At 47.4% G+C, this 15,323-nt stretch overlaps 5 protein-coding genes across 5 annotated transcripts; 1 reads left to right on the top strand and 4 right to left on the bottom strand.

Moving 5' to 3' along the window:
* Window positions 1-6: 6 nt before the first annotated feature.
* On the bottom strand, window positions 7-1,163 carry EV420DRAFT_751810 (PLAC8 family-domain-containing protein). The gene is made up of 5 exons (XM_060483343.1): window positions 847-1,163; window positions 693-797; window positions 515-635; window positions 284-456; window positions 7-228 (listed from the first exon to the last, which is right to left on the bottom strand). The coding sequence occupies exons 1-5, from the start codon at window positions 910-912 to the stop codon at window positions 70-72; spliced, it is 624 nt and encodes a 207-aa protein (XP_060327250.1). The 5' UTR covers window positions 913-1,163; the 3' UTR covers window positions 7-69.
* A 670-nt stretch (window positions 1,164-1,833) lies between these two features.
* On the bottom strand, window positions 1,834-2,777 carry EV420DRAFT_751734 (uncharacterized protein). The gene is made up of 7 exons (XM_060483342.1): window positions 2,752-2,777; window positions 2,645-2,708; window positions 2,401-2,596; window positions 2,286-2,353; window positions 2,157-2,228; window positions 2,077-2,107; window positions 1,834-2,023 (listed from the first exon to the last, which is right to left on the bottom strand). Coding segments are annotated over exons 1-7 (462 nt in total). The 5' UTR covers window positions 2,754-2,777; the 3' UTR covers window positions 1,834-1,994.
* Window positions 2,778-3,180: 403 nt separating this feature from the next.
* Window positions 3,181-6,966, bottom strand: EV420DRAFT_1563191 (chitin synthase). Its single transcript, XM_060473927.1, has 17 exons — window positions 6,628-6,966; window positions 6,356-6,577; window positions 6,128-6,299; window positions 5,909-6,088; window positions 5,689-5,856; window positions 5,441-5,639; window positions 5,321-5,390; window positions 5,149-5,264; window positions 4,855-5,099; window positions 4,692-4,808; window positions 4,584-4,640; window positions 4,470-4,531; window positions 4,354-4,420; window positions 4,168-4,302; window positions 4,018-4,119; window positions 3,524-3,952; window positions 3,181-3,475 (listed from the first exon to the last, which is right to left on the bottom strand). Exons 1-17 carry the CDS (start codon window positions 6,888-6,890, stop codon window positions 3,422-3,424), a joined length of 2,658 nt encoding a protein of 885 aa, XP_060327248.1. The 5' UTR covers window positions 6,891-6,966; the 3' UTR covers window positions 3,181-3,421.
* Window positions 6,967-7,691: 725 nt separating this feature from the next.
* EV420DRAFT_1312415 (armadillo-type protein) lies at window positions 7,692-10,195 on the top strand (the record flags this gene model as incomplete). The annotated part of the gene is made up of 7 exons (XM_060468595.1): window positions 7,692-7,950; window positions 8,002-8,321; window positions 8,376-8,701; window positions 8,750-8,878; window positions 8,930-9,115; window positions 9,175-9,506; window positions 9,563-10,195. The coding sequence occupies 7 exons, from the start codon at window positions 7,692-7,694 to the stop codon at window positions 9,967-9,969; spliced, it is 1,959 nt and encodes a 652-aa protein (XP_060327247.1). The 3' UTR covers window positions 9,970-10,195.
* A 341-nt stretch (window positions 10,196-10,536) lies between these two features.
* Window positions 10,537-14,163, bottom strand: EV420DRAFT_751686 (CHAT domain-containing protein). The gene is made up of 4 exons (XM_060483341.1): window positions 14,039-14,163; window positions 11,610-13,990; window positions 10,912-11,558; window positions 10,537-10,857 (listed from the first exon to the last, which is right to left on the bottom strand). The coding sequence occupies exons 2-4, from the start codon at window positions 13,971-13,973 to the stop codon at window positions 10,668-10,670; spliced, it is 3,201 nt and encodes a 1,066-aa protein (XP_060327246.1). The 5' UTR covers window positions 13,974-13,990; window positions 14,039-14,163; the 3' UTR covers window positions 10,537-10,667.
* Between the last annotated feature and the right edge of the window lie 1,160 nt (window positions 14,164-15,323).

The raw sequence follows: 15,323 nt of genomic DNA, 5'->3' as shown, positions 1-15,323 counted from the left end.
AAGAGTTCGTAGCAATAATAAACCACAAGAGAAGAACACTACATGCACAACCGATCCAATTGAAGGTCCTTAAACGTGTGACATTTCAGTCCACTGCCGCTCTTCCAAGGCTATTTGTCTGCTCTCTTGGGTCAATTGGCAGGGGTAGCAACACGTAGATGCAAAACAATCTGTGACAATATTTCCTTCGATGCCATAACGTTCCCGTACCGCTCTGCGATTCTGCGCCTGATATTAAACAACGGTCAGTAAGAGAGTAATTACAAACCGATAATACACAAACCTGTATTCCACAAGCCACACCACAAAAGGGTATACACGCGACATACATGCAGCAAGAATCGGAGCAACAAAGGCCAAACGGATCGGGGTGAGGGTTACTAGTCCTTTGAAGATGGTCTACACGATCTGCGTTCTGCCCAAAAGCGACACAAGGGCAGAAACACGCCGACACGCCTGGAAATTCTAGATAATAAGCCAAGAGCACAATAACAAGGCAGCTTTTGTAACTCACAATTTCGGAGATCTCCCCAAATGTGGAACAGACTACGGGACCATTTGGTCCGTTTACCGGATGGGGAGGCGCATGCTTGAGCGGCCATTGGATTGATCGGCTCGGGTTGTCGTGTGACGTACTGTAAAGATGAAGTTGTCAATAGGGATGTCCTTGTTGAAACATGATCTGTACTTACGAGCTTTGAGTTCTGAGGGAGATTCTGCTCGCGGTGCAGGGTCCTGAAGCCGTCGAGGAGGCTATCGATACTGGCTAAGGGATCCTGCTTCGGAGCGCCCCCGTCCTATAGGAACATTGAGTTATTAACCTAGCAAGAGAAGCAGAAAGCTGACACTGTGGGGTGTATACGCCGGAGGCGGAGCGTTGGTTTCGTTGTAAGTGATGTAAGAAGGTGCCATGATGTTGTTGTGAATGTTGATGCATATTGAGCAGAAAGTCGGGTCTTCTTATACATCCAGCGATATGTGAGACCGTGTCGTAAGAATGTCTCCAACGACATGAAAAGGAGTACTAGGCTGTGCGGAGGAGGAATATCACGAACTACAATCACATTCCTGGACTTTTCGCCCGTATCCGACACCTGAGACAGAAGACGCGTGGAGTGAAAGAAAGACTTGCATGTGATCGTTTTATTTCCCTTTATGGTTGGTGAGCAGACCAAGTGTGTAAGACAGAAAAAAAGTTGGATCATTGTGATTATCATAGGGACCTCGAGAAAGAAGGTACCTGACTGAAAATTCTAAGCAAGATATGTTTTTGGATGGTTTCTTTCAGGCCAATGTCATAGCAACTGGCAACGAAAGGTGCGCCATAGAATGAATATCCACACAACTTGAACATAATAATCGGAGGTGAAAATCCCCCGTGGAAGCAATGTGAGACGAACTGTAGGAGGCGCGATTCATTTCGTAGAAAATGTTTCAGTGAAATACTCCTGTCGTAGCCACGGCTGTGGGAATTGGAACAGAGGAAAATTTCTATGGGGCCAACTTGAGACCAGTGAGAATCTCGAAATGTTGTTCAGCTCTTTGAGGTAAATTAGAATGGAAGCCTTGGGCACAGGGGATGAAGTTCCTCCAAAGCAAGTTTTGCAAATTTCTGGAATAATAAATATCTGTGCGAAGTGCGAGGTAAAAATGGACGGTGTGTAGAAGAGCATGAGGCAGAAAAGTTCTCGCCGGATTAGGATTGATTTGGTCAGTGTTAACTGGCCAGTGGGATTGCTGATGTGCGAAATGGCCTATACGGTGACATGAAGACGTTGCTTGAAATGCTGTTGCCTATCGTAGCAGAAACACCGAGTTTTTTTTGGGCGCCAGGGTGTAGTTATCTCTAAAAAGATATATTCACAGGAACGAGGTGTGGCTGATCATGTCGGCAGTATACAAGGCTGGATCACCGGGTCATGAAAATGCCAGGGCGAATGGAATACAAATGGATAAACAAAAATGTCAGGCCAAACAGCACCGACCGTCCTGGATTACTTGACAATAGAATTAACACCACGAGCTGTAGGAAACAACGTAAGACACGGCAAATAATCCAAGCACCTTTTCGCATACCTGAGAGATAATCTTTCGCTGTGCTAACACTCTACAGTCGAATGAGGAAGGATTTAGAACAGACAAAAAAATGCACGGACCATTCCTTTGATGACTTGGTACACACTCTTATCATGAAATCGCAGACCCGTAGCCGGATCCGTATAGGGCGCCTATTTGAAAAAAAAAATAATAACGGATGAACATTACCCAAAAGCGCCCGCACGCACCTCGAGACCTGTAACATCACAGTAATGCTTCATCGGCAGTAAAGACGGTGGAGCCTCAATTGACGCATCTACGAACTCTTCAGCAAAATGAAGAAACAAATCCACTGCAACATACATGTAGGCATCTCATCTGGCTCGAGGGGAACATCCGGCTGTGCCAACTTTCTCCTCTCCCGCTCTGCCCTCTCCCGCTCCCGCTCCTGACTCAGCACGGTCTTAAAATTCTTCGCCCGACGGTTGACATTCTTGGAGTAGTAGGGATTCTTGAACGGTTTGGGGCTATGCAAGTAGGACAGTTGCACCGCTAGACTCTGCTGGAGAAGTTACTGACTGCCTTTGAGGAAGAGCGAAGATCGTACGGGAACGTTGGGCGTTGACGAGCCGTCAGTTGCAGCTTTTCTCCGACTGAAACCCTTGGGAGGCCTGGATAATGAGTGTTATGCTTGCAAGGATAACCAACACGTACATGATTGAGTGAAGCTAAGGTGACCGGGCCGAGCGCGCGGCTGACTCAGACATGGCCCGTGCGCCGAGTGCGCTCGCATACAACTTGCACCGGTCAAAAATGCAGTTTTCCAATATAAGTAGTGCAAGCGGTATCATATTTTCAGAGTCTAAACTCATCCAGCACTGCGCAGTATCCTGTGGACTAGTGCGTCAGTCGACCCTCGCCTTGTACCTTTCTTTGGTCGTATTTTCCATTTTGTTCTTTATTTGTTACATGTATAAGTGCCGTGTACTCTGTAGCTATACATATACGCCGCTTGCATGTAGTATACTTCACGCCGTCTACTTTTGTACGCCTCGGACGTGTTCTCTGAGTCTCGTATTTCGGGTGAGTTTCTATCATTCTAGATGACTCCATTCGCACTGTTTGCACTCTTAACCACTTTCAGTATCACTAGAAGACGGGACCGTTGTAACGTCTTAGAGGAACGTGAAAGCACATCATTCCTAGGGAAGAGCGATAAGTAAGCAGTGGGTTGTGTCCAGCTCGATCGCGTTCGATCGAGCTGAAGGTGTTCCAACCATTTTTCAGTTCAATTTTTCCTCAGTCACTTACTCTCAGATTCGATATACCGACTGCCAGGAGTAATCAGGGATACGGGGGGTCAAGAAGTCATATACCCTTTACTTCAGTTCCTACGGCAACATTTGCACAAGTTGTGCCCTAGCCAATACCATAAACACTACGGAGCAAATTAGTCCGAGGTATGTATATCAGAAACATCACTTACACCTATCAACCTCACAATCGACAGAATAAAAGTCGAATATAAGATGAAAGCAAAGTAATTATTCCTCTTCTCCGAATGGTGCTCCTCGAAATCCTTGATCATCTCTTTTGAGATGTTTTCGTCATCTATATTCAGCCAGCCATTAATATTCTCGATCCCCACGGCGAGGATGCCATTTGTGAGCATCCATGCAGCCACGAGACGAGTCCTAAATGTCTTATTTTCATCATCCAGGGTCGGCTTCTCGTTTCCTTCAGCTGACTTGATCTTCCGAAGAGCACGAGTGACTGTCTCCTTGAACGCAGCATCGACGTCCTCCTGTATCCTAGTCGTATCCTCAACATGAGGCTCGTCGTTTCCAAGTGTTGTACGGGATTTCAGTGATGGCAGGGCATCTGCTTTGTCACTTCCTTTCGTTCCCCAAGACACCTGAGTACAACAATATGACGAACAGTCAGAAATACACCTGGCAGCACATAGTTGGTAATGCTCACGTCGTGTAGGTTGCAAAATGCGTATACATTAAGAACGTTAATGAAGCTTGGCGCGAGACATAGATATGGTATGAAGCTTGTGAACATGTGCCATGGATCGCCCTAGGACACTTGTCAGTAAAACACTTCAAGTGGAAGCCGCCTACGTACATATAAGAAGGACGCAAAGAAATAGATGCCGAATGTTGATATCATCGCGGCGACTAGTGGGCCAAGAGGTGGGCTAAAGAAAGACGCCACAACTTCCATCGTCGACTTATTGCCTTGGAGCGCTTTAGGGATATCCTGTGTGCGCGCCCGTTAGCAGGCGAGACAGGAAACATGAACTACCGTTACCTTGAAAGCAAGCGACGTGAGCCAGAACGAACAGACCAAGAGATATACAGAGAGAACAGCATAAACCCTTGGAGATAATTAGCTTGAATGCCGACAAAGAAAAATAAGCAGGCTACCATAACGTAAGTGTATATGCAAATCGTTCTCCTTTGGGCCTATTGCCTAATGCCAGGACGAACTGCGACCAACGAGTTTTAACTCTCCAAAGAGCCGCACCCACTGAGACACACCTGCAGTATGAGGAAACCTAGATAAAGACACTTCAGACCGAAGTTAATCCAGTGAATCTAGGTAGCGATGTCAATCGAGAATCCAATTGCTAGAATAGTATCGCTTACTAAAACGACACTTCCGAATACCACTCCCTGCGATGGTAACAGGTCGATGATGATACTGAACGTAAGCCACAAGTTGGCCAAGGCAAACCACGAAAAGAACAAAGAAAAGGCGTTGTACTATCGCGCCATTAGCACCTGTCAATATGGATAGAGCACAACTCACTAAGCCCTGGATATGAAAGAACAGCATCCTGAAGATCCCATGTCCCGAATGGTAAAACCTGAAGAAGTTGACAAGCGCATAGACACTCGCTGCAAATGAACCATTGAGCCATCTTCGCCGTTGCCCTATCAACTCTGCAGCGCTCTCTGGCACATCGGTTTCGGCTTTGCTTGGTTTGACGTAGGTCAGTGTCCATCGTTCCTTTCGTTTTGCTACCAGTTCGAAACACAAGATACGATCCTCGGCTTTGGATATTATATCAATGGGGGCAGACTGAGGTATTATAGTGCATACCTAAAAACATGTTCTTTTGGAAGATGGACATTCCGTTGATACCTTGGTCGCCTAGACGATCCGCAAGGGAGTGGTCACCATGAAAGTATTGCTCCAAAGGCCGGCCGAGGATGGCTCTATACAACATGCCCTTGTGAGCATAACGCAACGTAGCACTGCATATGAGACGAACCTGTATCGGTACGCACTGAATGCTCCAGGCAGCACAGAGACGTAGCCGAGCATACTTTCAGTCGGTTTGTCTGATTATGGCGCGTAAGCGCAAATTCTGGGAGAGAACAGATGTACGCACCGAGAATATTGGACATCTTGTACTCAAAGTTCTGGGCAGCTACGAGGGGGTTTAATAGTTTCTTGCCGCCTTTGATCATCGCATGAATCTCGCCGCAACATCCTCCAAGGTATGGATCGTTGTAAAAGGCTTCCCAGAGGTAGTAAAGAGATTTGCGACCGGGTTTCGTACCGGCGTCAATCAATATGCAGACTTCGGGCTGCGGCTACGCGTTAATAATTCTTAGATGACGGGCGATTCATTCTCACCACCAGCATTCTCCCGATAGCATTAAACAGCCACCGGTGAGAATTTATCTTCTTCTGGTTCTGCGCTTTTAATACAAATATGATCTGCACAGGAACCAAATTGGATGGATCACCATCCTGTGGAAGTACAAGATTCGGTTTGGCGTCCACGGATAATTGCGTGGTGTACTGCAACAAATCAGGTAAACAAGCTACAGTAATGCATAGGAACGTTGCATACTTCAAAGATGTGAGCTACCGTTGGTTTCCCATCAATCTGCTTTTTCATCACGCCGTCCTGATAGACACCCACGGTGGCAAGGATGTCTAGAACACTCTTGTCCATCGCTTCCAGACCGTCAACAACCAGAGCCACTACGATCTTTTGCCAGCCAGGAGAGCCAGCCTCGGCTTGAGTTCGCTAGTATTTGGACTTTTTGGTTTTACAGATGTCACGGACATTCATCATGACACCATGTAAAGTGCGGGCGTACAATGTTTTATCTTCATTATACGAGGTGACGGCAACAAGTAGCTCCGTTTCGCGGTTGTACAGCTTTGTCCGTAACGACCATCCGTTTGCTTCTGTAAAGTCATCTGGATCACACGTAGCGGCTGTGTATCTCATATGGCTTGGGATGTACTGTCAGTTCGCAATTTTGGGCTTCTGGATACAAATTCAACATACGAGAATTCTGTACTTTGCGTTGAGGTGTACTTGGGCTCGATAGCATTCCGAACTGCCGTGGGGACTGAATATTCAGTAATGAAATTGCCCTTGATGAGTTTCACTCTTCGCGTAACCCCACGTTTGATGGTTTGGCGTCGTCGCCAGTTAGTCTCCAGAGAAAAAACGGATTCTCGACCCAGTTCACTACTTTCGTAGGGCGAGCGCAGGATGCCACTCATTCTGTGAAACGGGGTCAAAACGTGTTCACTGCAACAAGATCTCCAACTCACCGCACAGGGTACAACGTACTATCGGCCTGTTGGAGAGGGAGTTTTTCTAGAGACTCGTAACTGTCATTACTGTGTAGTCCTGCTAGCGGTGGGGGACTGGGACGAAACGCGTCGGAGTGACTGAAAGAGACGGATCTTTCATACGAGAAATTCGGATCGTGCATGTTGAAACTATCGTTGTCGGCTTCAGAGGGATAATCAGTCGACGATGATTCCATTGAAGCAGCAACGGAGGAGGAGAAAGAGGGTGTTGAGTTCTTCATATCGTGAACAGGCCAGCTGTAACAAGAAAAGGGCTTTGAGCGTCAAGCTCTAGCGACTGGGAGAGGAGAAACATGTTTCGTTGTGCTGATGATATATGGTATTTCTGTCTTGGCAACGGGTTGAGCTCGAACAACCGACGGACACTGCACTGAAGCTTGCCACCAACATAATATGAACCATTTTCTCGTTGCATCATTATGCTGATCCGGGATTTTGAAGGCTGAGCAAAGTAACGCAGGCAACTTGCATCGTGCACCGTCTGACGAAGTTCATTGTTCGCGACTTAGAAATCCACGGCCAGGCTATGATGAAAACACGCTTGGTCGCTTGGCCTTTGAGAGAAACATTACCCATGTTCCGGGGCGACTTCCTCGGTACAGGTCATAGTGTGATTTGGAAGTGTACTGTGTCTGTTTGTATAGCGTGCATACCCAGCATTTATCGTCAAGAAAAGTCATCGTTGGAATCCAGTGGTAGGATGAGCGGCAACCGGTTACCGCCAGGCTCCTGGCAAACTGGAAAACTGGATTGATTGGCCATCTCCGCTGATACAGCTCAGGTAAATAGAAGTAAACTACTCCTACCGACCTCGATGGCTCGTTGTGAGAAGTAATGACAGTCGTAGCAACATTATCTACTAGTGCATGAGTCCGAAATGACAGCGAATATGCACATTCCCTCTGACAGCCATCCCAGCCCCGGCGTCCCGGCCCGGTAATACGTCACAGGTCACGACGTGTGATGCATGAAAAAAAAGTTAATATTATTTTCGGTGTTTTCGATATCCTCATTATTCAGTCATGGCTGCGATATCCAAGACGGCAAAAAAGCGATCTGCAGCATCCCAAGCCGGTCCTTCTAGCAAGAAAATCCACCTGAATGTACCTCAAGGGTCTGAAAAGAAACGAAGTCGACCTGTAACCCAACTTGCACCTGAAGATGGTTCTGGCTCTGATTCCGATGAAATAGACGAAGACGATGCGGAGAAACAGGATGATGAAATAGTCGATGACAAGGGCATGGATGTAGTTGAGGAAAAAGCGATCAAAGATCCACTAGGTGTGTTGCAAATCTACTTTCATTCTATCCATTTGACTTATGCATGGGTAGCGATACGCGAGGCTCGTAAGGCACAAAAGATTCTTCAAGAGCAACGGAAGACGGCAAAACCTCATTCGTCGCTTTTAACGGAGGCCAAGAGAGTGTGGTCACTCGCACGACAGAAAAATATACCAGCTTCCGAACGGCAAAAACATATTCACGATCTCATGGATGTTATACGCGGAAAAGTGAAGGATATCGTCCTAAAACACGACGCCAGCCGGATAGTTCAGACTGTTGTCAAGCACGGCAAGCAAAAGGAACGAGATGAAGTAGCTGTCGAGTTGAAGGGGAAGTATAGGGATCTAGCTCAGAACAAATACTCAAAAGTATGTGTTTCGTGCTTGAAATATCGAATGACTTCTTGCTCATACTTTTTTTAGTTCCTTGTCACCAAGCTCATCAGACATTGTCCCGCTCATCGAACATCCATTCTTCTCGAATTTCAGTCACACACCCTGCGATTACTTCTTCACCGAGAGGCATCTTCGGTACTAGCCGATGCTTTCGAGCTATACGCCAATGCGTACGAGCGGACGTTGCTCCTTCGTGATCTCTATGGAAAAGAGGCTACCTTGTTCAGTGTAACATCAGGCAGTATTGAAGACAAGGAGCGCGCGAAGAAGGGATTAAGCGGTGTCTTGCAAGATGGAGACAAGGAACGACGGAAGCGAGTTCTTAATGCGACTAAAACAGGATTAATGTCAATGTAAGGCCGTTAGGACTTTCTCGTTACTTTAAACTAACACTTATGCAGATTCAACAATCCCGACAAAGGTGCTGTCACGCACGCAATTGTGCATCGTGCCTTATGGGAATATATCGTAGCTGTTAATGAAAGTGAAGGAGAGGAACGTGAGAAGCAATTTCGCGAAATGTTTGAGTGGTACGTAGTCAGTCTTTGCTGCCTTTCCATTCATTTAACGCAGTGCAACAGTTGTCAGGAAGTTTTGGCCGAGTTGGTCCACACGAAAGACGGGAGTCGAGTTGTGCGCGAGTTTCTCGCCCGCGGAACGGCGAAAGATCGAAAACAGATTCTCAAAGTACTCAAGCCACACATTCTGAAGATGTGCACGAATGAGGAGGCTCAGCTGGTCCTGTTCACGGCTATAGATGTAATTGAGTAAGCGTGCTGTCTTCTTCGGTTTTTTTTTAAAAAAAATTGAATCATTTATCGTTCAGTGACACAAAACTTGTGTTGAAAACCCTAGTTCCCGAGATCACGCAAGCAGCGGATACGTTATATCCTTCGCCACAGGGTCGAAGGGTGCTCCTCTATCTAATGGTTCCTCGTACCAGACGACACTTCACTCCCGCGCAGATAACTTCGATAACGGAGACTGATGAAATCAGATCTCGAACGAGTAAAAAGGATGCAGACATCCGACAAAATGAAATACGCGTCGGCGCCAGCGAGCCTCTACTTGCATGGATATCTGAGAATAGTGAAAAGATTAGCCGGGAGCCTGGCGGAAGCCTTGTCATCCCTGAGATTCTGCTTTATGCGGTTGGTGGTACGTTCATCACGCCTCTGAATTCCGTGTATCCAATTCTAATCTCTACCTTATAGACAAGTCTAAAGCGGTCGACGCCCTCCTCAAAACAGCTGCGGCTCCTTATCCGTCAACTGACCTCGCTAACCCACACGTTATCGATCTTCCACATACTTCACGCATGTACAAGACACTCCTCCAGGGCGGGCACTACAACCGAGCGAGCAATGCCGTTGAAAAGGTGCCCGGATGGGATTCGGCCTTTTTTGCGGATCAGCTCGTTGAGACTCTAGGGCAGGATGTGGTCGTCGGGATGTGTACAAAGGGTGAGCGGAATGGCGCCTTCGTGGTTGCCGAGGCGTTGAGTGGAGGTAACGCAAAGCGTTTGGTGAAGGGTTGGTTTGGCGCCGATGTGGTCAAGAAGATTGAGGAGGGTGATATGAAGGGTAAGAATATGTTATTAGAGAAGATACGCCAACTGTAGACTGGTGCGGTTATTTCAACGGTCGCAGGCCTTGGATGGTAGATAAGAAAGTTCTTATTATGCACTGAAGTGGCCTTTTGGCTCCTGAGCACTTAATGCAATGCTCTCATCGAAGGGCCTAACTTCTCTAGCTGTGCCTGTAGGGACCACGATAGTAAAAACGCGGCTTAGACTAAAAGAATATAGAGTTAATATATGACGAGACGACTTGTAAAGTAGACAGCCATCGAAACATCTCTCTACAGATACAATCGAAGTGCCTGAATACAATTTAAATTACGAGATCTGAGCCCATCAAATCCGTAATGTGTTACATACGACTGACAACATCCAATACGTACAATAGACACCCAGTCAAGTGTAGTACTTGATACATGAGAAGTAAAAGTAAGAGAAGGAATGAAAGATGCGCCAGTATAACAGTAACTTCGTCTCATCTATAAATATTAACAAACCATCTGGCAGCAACGTCCTCCATGAGCCCCCACAACGCAGGAACATACGAAGGCACCGACTAGGAAACCTATAATGATGTAGCCTGCGCGCTCAAGGTTTACCTACGAGATCGAACGACGTGATCACAGAATCAGATCACTGGCAAGACGACAACGGGACTTTGAGCAGTCGCAGTGACTTGATCAAGGGTGACAGAATGAAACTGCTAGAACTCAGTCAGTGGCTGTGACACTATGCAGGTATTACGGTCCTATGTGAATGTATGTCGCCCAGCGACTTGGATCTACACCTTTGTTAATTAAATTTCTGACAGCCTCGTCAAGGGCATAAGCGATGCCATCACCATCAAGGTGCCATGTATGCAAAGAACAGTCAAAAAGGCATGTGTGAACGTCCCTGGCGACATCTGGTCCGTCTCTATCACCCATAGTCCTAGGCGCGTGTCATCGTTAATGGCAATCTTCCAAAGGTTCGCACAAGACTCACCAAAGGGTAGCGATAATATTGGGAAACCCGGAAAACAGCATTGTAGTACCCAGGTGGATCGGTTCGTCAGGTAGTCTCTGATAACCTGCTGCCGTCGAACATGCACTAAGAAAGGCGAGGCGTGCACGTGGGGTCTGCATTTCAAAGAGTTTGCGGACTGTTAGAAATCCATCTTCTAAGGCAAAACCACTGTTCAATGGGGAGTCTTGGTCTTGATGTCCATGGCAAGCGAGATGCAAAATGGAGGCACCAGGAAGCTGTTCCACGACTTGGGAGACTGTGACATTGCTGTTGGTCTCCGCAAGCTTTAAGTGGATATTGTCTCGGAGTCGTATTAGACCATCACTCGGAAGGATTGACTCAAGCGCATGGATCTCTTTTTCTGTGTTTGGCAAGGAAGTGTGTCCTGGAGTAGTCGGTTGAGCAACCGCCAGCACCTTGATGTTGGCAGACTCGGATATGCGCTCGGAGAGCTCTTGAGCCCTCAGAAGAGCTGCTATAGTGGGTGTGTATGACGACACCATATAATCCAACGTGCATTCACTGTCGGATCCCTTAAAGCGCAGTCCTGCAGCATGAAGAGGGAGAAAGGCATATTCTCCCGTAGGGCACCAGTGGATTCTTGGACGCTGACGCCCTGTAGATCGCTGATAAAATGCTCAGCAAGTTTCATTGTTGTTGAAATTCTGATTCCCTACCGTGAATCCTAGATGATCGATAATGGGCTTTACGATTTGCAACCACAGGCTAGCCAGCAACCCTCTATATTCCGCCTTCCAGTGCATGAGGATCATCTTGCGTGAGTCATCAGGGTCGCCATGCGACTCATCATCATCATCTCCGAAGAAAGTTGGCTCCGACTCGCGTGCCTGACGCGCCGTATTGAAGTCTTCTAAGCTCTTCTTCAGCTTATATGTAGAGATTCTCCGCAACGCAAAATGCTCAGGGCAACTCCCTGGGGACCTAATGATAATGACATTGCAGCTATCCATCGCAACGTCGTCTCCCAGCAGGATGACAACAGGCCCATTCGTCGAAGCCGCTGAGAGTTGGTCGTACGACTTGGAAAGTAACAAACCCTCAAATCCCGGGACACTTCTGGCTTGCTGAAGCAGTGACTCGAATCTGGCCGCCGCGTTCTTTCGTTCGGTTACCTGTTTTTCTGTCAGGAAGTTATCATTGGGTGCCGCGTCAAGCTTTTGAGCAGTATCTTGTAGCTCCCTTTGTAGACCGTCTGGAAGACCGTCAAAAGGGCTTCGTAATTGCAATGCTTGCGTCCAGAACACTGCCCTTGACTGCTCTAAGAGCTCTATAGCTCGAGCTGGTCCTGACGCACGCAACGTCAAGGCTGCGACGCGCGTCGCGAAACGGTCCCCAGTTTCAGCTAGATTACCGATACGAGTTTGGGTGTTTTGATGAGAAAATGAAGCCAGTTGAGTGCGCAGTTCTATGGCAATCTCGTATCCTAGAATAGTAAGGTCTGCAAAACGAGATCCCCGACTCCGGGTTACACTTGACCACTGCATTGCCATTCTGATGCGGCTGAGGTAACTGTAGTACGGGGACCTGCATATTTGGAGTAACGCGTCTTTAGCAGCTTTCTTGTCATCTTCTTGCTTTGCGAGGAAATAACGAAATAGCAGAGCCTTCGGTCGATATCTCCAAGGCGGTGCACTTCCTGTCTTTGTGGCAAGATTATCATGTTGTATGGCCCGATCTAGGTCCGCCACATCACGCTCATCTGCCCATTCAAATCGCTCTAGAAATGCATCCGCCAGGGCATTACAGGCTTTACCATGATCAGGGTGTGTATCGGAGCATAGGCTCAAGGATTCAGCGAGTAACTCAACACGCTGGTTGAGATACTCAACCTCCCTAACCCGCTGGAAGTGGGTGTACATGACACCCGCTAAGAGAACAAGGCAGCTCCGACGGTCGGTATGGTGAAGGGGATGAAGATTCAGAGCTTCTTTGGCAGAATTAATCAAATTCTGTGAGTCGTCAATGGTACATGTGCCGACACGATGAAGCTTGCTCCAGCACAGGGAACGAAGAATTGAGGGATGGTGAATATGACCAGGTGGGCAATGAATGAGGGCATTATTGAGATGATTGAATGATTTCTGGAGGTCAGCATCGTCTCCATCACGATAAAATCGAGCCCGGTACGCGCCGGCAAGGTCGATCTGGCACTGTATGTTGAGGTTTCCCTCGCAGGCGTATTCCAAAGCCTCAATATAGGATTCTAGGGCCGTCTGAAGCTCCTCGGCTTCCCCATAATGCTGATAACGAGCAAAGACTGCATTTGCAAGTCCCATAAGGCACGAGGCACGCGCCGTTCCGCTGTTATGGACCTGTAGTGCCTTGTAGTAGAACTCGATAGCTCGTCGCAAGTCTTCCTGGGCGCCTGAACCGTAGAAATGGTACATATAGGCCTGTGCCAAATTGATTGATGCTGTGGGGTAATCTGAACTTCCAAAGAGGGGTAATTTGAACGAGCTGAGGTTGGGAATGAGGCGGGTTGCCTGGAGGTGTTCTGTGGATTGGCGAACAAGAAGACTGTTGCACAGACAAAGACCGCTGAGAATCGAAAAGCATTCCGCAGATTGAGGAGCACACTCGGCCAGCATGCTGCATAATATGTCGATGGCTCTATGCAGATCTTGATGATCACCCGATTTTTCAAAACGCATGCGGAGGATGTCAGCGAGAAGGACTGCAAGCGATACACGCTTGGGATTGATTTCCAACGCTTCTTGAACTCCCTCGACTGCTTCGTTCAGATCTGCTATATCTCCCCGGACCTCGAATAAACTCCGAAGGGCTATGCCAAGGCCTTCAAGGCAGGCTGCCCTACGTTCATCTCGTTCAAGTCGCAGCTGAACTGCTTGTTGATACGATCTGACGGCGCTGGATATAGCTGCAACATCTCCACTTCTAACATCTCTATCCAGTCGTACGGACGCTGCATCGTCCGGAGGACCTGTGGGTCGACCTGGAATAAACCAGCCTACAAGAGACAGGAGGAAAGCCATGACACCGTTTAGGTAGTAGCGTAGCATTTGAGACGTAAATCTCTCTAGACGGCTGAGGAGCAAGAACTAATGTTATATGTGATGGATCTTACCTGCAGAGCTGGTCAAACCTTCAAATTCCACAGTAGACTTCGTTGATAATAGAGACAACAATGGTACGGTGTACTCCCTCGTGTCTGTAGCCTTTGATGCAAACGTGAATATTACTAATCCGTCACTTTTCTTCTATTCGTGCCTCCATCAATTTGTTCTAATCTGCATTCCGAATGTCTGGAGGCTATGTCAGTGCCGGCTCGCTCTGCCGCTTGGCTTATGGTGGAGGGTAAAATACTGGTACATGGAACGTTTTTACGGCCACGGTCATATTCAATTCAGAAGATTGAAGTAAAGCATACATTGAATACATTTGAGGACTTTGGATTCAATTTCATGCGGTGCAATTGAATCCTACTGGGTCAAGAACGTTGCTGCGTAAGATAGTGCGGCGGCTTCCAGTCGTTCCAAGTCGTTCCGGTGTCCTCAAATCCCTCGAATTATATACCGGTACATGGAGCGGCAGCGCTACATTGCCTCTTCGCCAAGTATCCGGAAGCAAAATTCCCGACAGAAGATGCCCAAGTAACATCGGAAATTTGGAATAGTGATGTGTCGCGCTCCCCGTGGCACCCGAAAACGACGTACATTGAGTAATGTGGACTACGAATCGGTTAGACCTTGAAGTAAGAAATCCCGAAATGCTTCGCATAGCGAGTACGACCGTAGTTAACAAGAGAATAAATAAAAACACACTAATGTTTTTGGAATTTCCGAGACTGCCCCTTCCACCTATACAATATCACAAAGCATTGGATCAAGCAGGGTTGACATAGCGACGGAGCGTTTACAAACCATTGGGTGGATAGCCCTGCTGGATGCCTGTCCATGTTTTGATATATCTGGCATATCGGATACCGAGGCACGTCACTCTTTTCGCGGTAACGTTTTCTATCCGTTCGAACACATCGTGGTATTGCCCAATAGATCTACAAGGATAAGTTAGATTCGGATTTTGGTGTTACGGATGATTTTTTGGGAGTCCAGATGGGCCGTCGTGAAGATCTCGCTAAAGATCATTATCATACATGATACCAGTCTCGGAGGCAGTTTCGCAGCCGACTTTGGATCATGGGTCCTCCGCAAGGCAAGCATCGAGCTAGATAGGGCTGTTTAGCGCCCAAAAAAATAAAAGAGAGCACGAGTGAATGGCTCACGATAGCGTCGGAGACCTGATCGCAAATTTTATCTGCGCACACAGTCAATTACAAAGGCCGTCAAGAACTTTTTTTATCTAGCAACGTACCTTCACCAACAAACTCAGAGGTGAACAAAAAGTGATCA

This window comes from Desarmillaria tabescens (assembly GCF_030435595.1).
Source record: "Desarmillaria tabescens strain CCBAS 213 chromosome Unknown EV420scaffold_36, whole genome shotgun sequence".
In the NCBI taxonomy this organism is placed as follows: domain Eukaryota; kingdom Fungi; phylum Basidiomycota; class Agaricomycetes; order Agaricales; family Physalacriaceae; genus Desarmillaria; species Desarmillaria tabescens.
Note: the sequence above shows the minus strand (reverse complement) of the source record. Positions and strands in the feature narration are given on the sequence as shown.